The sequence below is a fragment of the Neltuma alba genome, unplaced genomic scaffold (genome assembly GCF_004799145.2).
Source record: "Neltuma alba isolate B1F8T4 unplaced genomic scaffold, ASM479914v2 tig00005960_pilon, whole genome shotgun sequence".
Lineage (NCBI taxonomy): Eukaryota > Viridiplantae > Streptophyta > Magnoliopsida > Fabales > Fabaceae > Neltuma > Neltuma alba.
In genome coordinates this window covers 41,907-48,295 of record NW_021634296.1, presented here as the reverse complement: position 1 = coordinate 48,295, position 6,389 = coordinate 41,907, and the positions used below count along the sequence as shown (strand labels likewise).

At 32.5% G+C, this 6,389-nt stretch overlaps 1 protein-coding gene across 3 annotated transcripts; it reads left to right on the top strand.

The window, feature by feature from the left end:
* Positions 1-3,253: 3,253 nt before the first annotated feature.
* LOC114749140 (galactoside 2-alpha-L-fucosyltransferase-like) lies at positions 3,254-6,131 on the top strand. 3 transcript variants are annotated; one of them, XM_028937627.1, is made up of 4 exons: positions 3,254-3,562; positions 3,993-4,290; positions 4,400-4,460; positions 4,559-6,131. In XM_028937627.1, the coding sequence occupies exons 2-4, from the start codon at positions 4,048-4,050 to the stop codon at positions 5,992-5,994; spliced, it is 1,740 nt and encodes a 579-aa protein (XP_028793460.1). In that variant the 5' UTR covers positions 3,254-3,562; positions 3,993-4,047; the 3' UTR covers positions 5,995-6,131. The 3 variants fall into 3 exon arrangements, with proteins under 3 accessions (XP_028793460.1, XP_028793459.1, XP_028793461.1); XM_028937626.1 differs by having other exon boundaries at positions 4,385-4,460; XM_028937628.1 differs by lacking the exon at positions 3,254-3,562 and having other exon boundaries at positions 4,188-4,290; positions 4,390-4,460.
* Positions 6,132-6,389: the final 258 nt, after the last annotated feature.

Sequence of the window (6,389 nt, the reverse complement as noted above, 5' to 3'; positions counted from 1 at the left end):
ACACCTATTTACTACAAATAACTAACTTAACTTATTTTCTTAATATCCTCAGATTAGTCAACTAGATCTTATAATTAGGACTGGAGGTAGTATCAAATTAAGAAAAACTTTACTCATCTACCTCATTGGTTTTGTCATTACTTCAAGCGGTTTGGATTTATAATATTTTGATTAGAATAAGCCTTCTTTTTTTTTTTGAGGCCAGATAGAATAATCCATCTGATTTCATGGCTGCTTATTATTATGCATATGTGTGTGTGTTTTTTTTATTGGATTGCCAAAAGGGTCATTTAGAAAAGGACAAATAATTAAAAGGAAAAGACTTTTTGTCTCTTTTATACCTACCTTCACGCGCACAATTCCTGTACGTCTACCTTTTTTTTTTCCCTTTTTTTTTTAAATTCCCAACTATTTTTTAAACCAGATTTTAATAATTCCCAACTAATGCAACATATTTTTTTTCGTATATAAAAGTGACAAATAGTAATAGGGATATTGCTTTTCAAAAGATCTCATATCATTTACAGATTATAGATTATAGTATAGGTATCATATCATAATCAATTTACATTTAAATTGAAATTTAAATATGTATTTCTTGCCGACAAACATACTCACACACATATATGCCTTTTTTATTTTACCATACGTCGATGTTGGGAAAATCATTTTAGAAGTAGCTGTATTTTCTCTCAATTTTTAATTTAGTACATATATGTTTTTTTTCTTAATTAAATTTTTAACTTTGCTCTGCAGTTGTTACTATTACGAAGACTACTAATGCTAACAAGAGTAAAATTAAATATTAAAACATATACATGTATGCTAAATTAAAAATTTTAAAAAATATAAGTAGTTGTAAAATTAAATGATTTTTCCGTTTGCGTGCGTATATATATTGAGGCTGCAAGAAGAAAATTGACCAACGTGAAATCCCACCTCTGCGCCATGCATCAAACTTTGAGCAAGAGATCTTTCGCCGCGACAACCGCGACCCTCCCTGCAGAACTCCGGCGCGGGTCAGCCGCCCGCTGTCGGGCAGTCAACACCGTCCATCAAAGTGAGTTTTGTTGTTATGTCAGAATTTTCTTTGATTATTTTAAGTTCCTCTCTATGCTTTTCTGTTCTTTTCGCCGTTTGGTGTATGTTTGATTATAGTTCTCTTCTCACCCAGCTTTGAAATTCTGATCTGCGCCTTCCATGGAAGTCTCTCCAAAGGTCAAGTAATTATCTAGACTTGTATCTATAGACATATATAGATATAGTAAATATAGATCGATATAGCTAGATAGTAATTTTGAGATATATATACACATGAACCCGATGCTCGTCAGTGATGATGAGTACCGTGTTCATCGCTGCAAATCCATACTAGTTAGATACATTTTTGGTTTAGATTTAAAATTGTCAACTAATGATTTTTAAATAAAAAATTATTTTTTTAAAAAATTACGGTTAAAAGATTATGTTTATTTTGGATTATCTATCTACTACCTCCAGTCCTTAATATAAAATCCTGTTTGACTTTTATTTTGGTCGAGACCCCAATCCACTTTGTCTCTCATATTTATATATTTTTTTTTCCAAAGTAACCCTTCTAACAATAATAGTTCTAGTCAATACACTTGATTAGTAAGGATATTTTAGGAAAAATAACACTTATGTAAGACAAATAACTAAATAAACTTACTTTCTTAATCTTCTCAAATTAGTCAATTGGCTCTTATAATTAGGACCGGAGGTAGTATTAGAAGAAAACATTTAAAAAAAACAAAAATATAAAAAAAATTACATACCAGCCGTTCATATTAATAAATTTAAACGGTTAATATTTGATGAGTAGCACGATGGTCATCATTTTAATAAGTATGAGTGACGAAAATGGTTCCATCATCCATGTGTGTGTTGGTTCCGTGTGTGTGTGTGTGTGGTGTCGTAGTCTTGCAATAACCTTCATACTCAAGAATGGCCTCGCTTCGTTGGAGTCATTTTCGCTTGTAAAACTCTGCTTTGAAGTTTGAAGATATCTTCCTGCCGTGATCTCTCGTCTTCTTCAAGGCTTTCTACACCAAATTTTAAAAGGAAGATAACAATAAAAGACCTAAAATATATAAAATTTTAATTTGAGTCCTTTAAATCATATAATCCGACCCAAACTTAAATGGGAGTTATGAAATGTGGTAAAAAGTTAAAAAGCCCTCCTGTTAGTTTAAGACATTGAAGATTTATTATTTCTAATTGCTGATTCATTATTTGAAATACTGAATTTGTAATTTTTATATATATGAACATATTAAGCTTAATTATTAAAATAACAATGATTGTTGAAAAATCTTTATTTAAAACTAATTAATGAGTCAGGTGACTAAGATAATACTTTTTAAAATTAAGAAATCAAAATCAAATTTTGGGTATGGTTGTAGAATGAAAGGGCACTACTTTTTTCTTGTTTTTATATTGAAATGTTGGGATATATATAATAAAAACTCTATATTTCGCATTTTTCACCGGAGTTTTAATGCCCATAATACAAATAAAAAGGAGTTTTTTGAAGAAAGAGAGATATAAGATACTCTCATGCATCTTTAAAATAGGGGGAAAGAGTGTGAAAATGAGGTTGGTGAAAACAATGCATTCCAAATTATTGATAAAAACATCTATATTATAATTTTAATTCTTAAAATAATATGTTACTAATAAGGAGGTTTAACAAAGAAAATGAACATTTAAATATAAATTAAACCATCTCAAACTGTTTTTGAATTTAGGATGCATGCATCATAATTACTACTAGCTATATATAAGTGTAAGAGACAAACAAAGCTTTTTAATCCCTTCCTTATGAGTTATGAGTATAAAAATACTTTGAGATACATATACCTTAAATGACTTATAAATAATCTCTGTCAATAAATATGGATGCACGTAATATAATTAAGCATTGCATACATATTTTCTTTCATAAAGCTTATATTTAACGTTTATGTAAAGAATTAATTAATTCATGACATTATCTAATTATTTTATATATCAAATCCGGGCGAAATCTCTAATAATAACAACATGATTATATGTATGTGATCTTTAGTTGCACACCCAAAAAAAAAAAAAAAAAAAAAAGAATTGTTCCATGAGCTTCGCAATCCCACGATCGGGGGAATTTAATTACTTCAACCACGCAAATATTTGAAAGAAATAAGTCATAATATGGTTATCATCTATGATTTGAAATAACACGTTTTCATATTAAGTTTTATATATTTTAAGTTTGTCATAATGATTATTGTTTCACATGTACTTACACAAATTATGCGAAATTGGGAATTTCAGCATTTGCAGCGAGAATCTGTATTCCCTCCCTCATTGGGAAAACCTCTGATTCTCCCAAAGCGTTTAAGGAAAGATATCATGAGTTCATTACAGCCTTAAAGATAGCAGTTTTCTGTAATGCCAAGTCAACAATGGCCCTTCATATACATATCATATATGTATGTATCTGTGAATCTGTTTTCTCAAGAAAAGTTTCTTCATAGTTCTTTCACACAGGCTTGGCTTTCAAGAGGTTTCTTTCTCTTTTCCTGCCCTTTTTTCTCCTCTGAACTGTAAATTAAGTTTTTTCTCTGTTAATTCAGTCTGATATTGTTTTATTCATGTATTACTATTACCATCTTCTTTTAGCCTTGGAACATGGAAAAGTTTTAAACTTTTGCTTCCAAACCAGAAGATATGGCTTCATCATGAATCTGGTATAAGAATTTCACTTGAAATATCATCTGGGTATGATTGAGATATATATATATATATATATATATGTTTATAGGAGAAGGTCTTTTTCTACATCAATTTTTTTAAGGCAGAAAAGCCGGCTTTTGTTTTATTGATAGTGCGGATATGTAGTATGCTTCTTTGTTCTTCTTATTAGATGACTGTTTTCTTAACGTTTGCTTCAATTTTGGACACTGATTATGTCCCTTTTTGGTAATGTTTCTAAGGAGTTTGATTTAATTACCGCCGTTAAGGCTCTGGTTCTGAGCTTCAGAAGTCACAATGGACAACAAGATGATGGGGATGAGCTTCAACAGATTCAAGACATGCTCTGCTTTATTTGCCATAGCTTTCACTGTACTGGTCATAATTACATTAACGTATCAGAACTCAATGTTTTATCTTTCTGAGGGTTTTTCAAAAGACAAGATACTACGAAGAAGACCTCACAATGTTACGACTATGGACTTGGGATTCAGAGAGAGTGCAAAAAACACATCAGACATGAATGGAACCTCCTCAGAGGTACCTACAATGCCTATTTTCTTCAGATTGTTTGGTTTTTTTTTCACTGTTTGATCCAAGTTCACACTCTTTATCTTTAATGAACTTGTAAAAGTCAAGGTTTCCACAGGAGGAGCTCAGTACTACAGCAACAGAAGATGGAGCTCAGAATCTTACAGGGTCAGATGAAGGTAATGGCATTTTTTCCCAGACAAAATCAATCTGTCAGCGATCAGAGTTTTCTTCCTCCACTTGCTATAAATTTTATAAGTTCCTTCAAAATTTATAGGATTCAAAAAAGCTTCAATCTCACATATCAAAAGTAATGGCACTGAGCAATTGTATGAAGGGCTTCTAGCTTCTGGGTTTGATAAATCATCATGCATAAGCAGGTTTCAGTCTTACTTGTACCGATACAGAAAAGCTTCTTCTCCTCACAAACCCTCTTCATATCTGATCTCCAAATTACGCAATTATGAAGAAATTCACAGAAAGTGTGGACCTGGCACCAGACATTACAACAGAACCATGAAAAAGCTCGCAAGGTTTAAGAAACAAAGTACTAATACCACGTGTAAGTACCTTGTGTGGACTCCTGCAAATGGCTTAGGGAACAGAATCATAAGCATGGCTGCTGCATTTGTTTATGCTTTACTTACAGATAGAGTTCTGCTTGTGAAATTTGAAGATGATATGATGGGTCTGTTCTGTGAGCCATTTCTAAACTCAACTTGGCTATTTCCAAAGGATTCCCCGTTTTGGAATCCAAGAGGTGTTGAAACATATCAGAGCATGTTAGCTAAGAACAGTTCACCTTCTGTTCTGCATCTGAATCTCCAGCACTCCAAAGAGGATCCTGAGAAGTTTTTCCATTGTGATCATAGCCAAAAGCTTGTTCGAAAAGTTCCCTTCTTGATTTTGCTGACAGATCAGTATTTTGTTCCTTCTCTGTTCATGATCCCATCTTTTAACCTTGAGATGACACAAATGTTCCCAGAAAGGGACACCGTTTTTCACCATGTGGGACATTACCTTTTTCACCCTTCAAATGAAGCATGGGGACTAATAAGCAGATTCTATGATGCATACTTAGCAAAATCAGATGAGAAAATTGGCCTTCAAATCAGACTCTTCTCTCCTCATTCCACCCCACATGAAGCAGTTATGGACCTACTCTTAAGTTGTACCTTGCAGCACAAGTTACTCCCAGAATTAGACACAAAAAATTCAGTAGATTCAACCCAAGAAAACTCGAGCTTGAAGGCTGTTCTAGTGGCATCTCTATTTCCAGAATATGGTGAGAATTTGAAAACTATGTATCTGAGGAAGCCAACCATTACAGGAGAATTGGTTGGAGTATATCAACCAAGTCATGAAGGGCATCAAAAGTTTCATAACAATATGCATAACATGAAGGCATGGACAGAAATGTACCTCTTGAGTCTGTGTGATAAGTTGGTGACTACCTCCCTGTCTACTTTTGGGTATGTGGCTCAAGGTTTGGGAGGATTAAAGCCATGGCTTCTTTATAGGCTAGTTGGAAATAGGACTCTGCATCCTAATCCACCTTGTCAGAGGGACTTCTCTATGGAGCCTTGTTATCATATTCCTCCTAAGCATGACTGTGAGGGGAACAGTATCAAACATTTTACTTCTTCTTTCCCGTACATGAGGTCATGTGTGGATTATTCCTCTGGAGTAAAGTTGGTTAATGTTTCCATCTAGCAACTATGCACCCAAAAAAAAAATCTCATTATCAGTCAATCAGTTATCACTATTCATGAAATTTTGTCTACTCAATATTTAAGTTGTATTGAATTAATAGATTTGAATTTTAACCAGAAAGTGGATTTTTGTAAAAATAGTTTTTCTTCATGAATGACGTGGTGTTTATTGAAAAGAAAATGATAAAAAATTGTCTAAAATGGCTCAAACATATGTAAAGAATGCTGGTGAAGAATATAAATTAGAGAGTATAAGGTCTTCTAAAATATGTCAGGATAAAGAAAGACCGAAGAGAACACTCAATCAAATTATTAAATAAAACCTTTAGGTTAATATTTTATTTAAATATTTAATTATTTATAGAACAATGATGTCATATAATTCATATAGTCAAC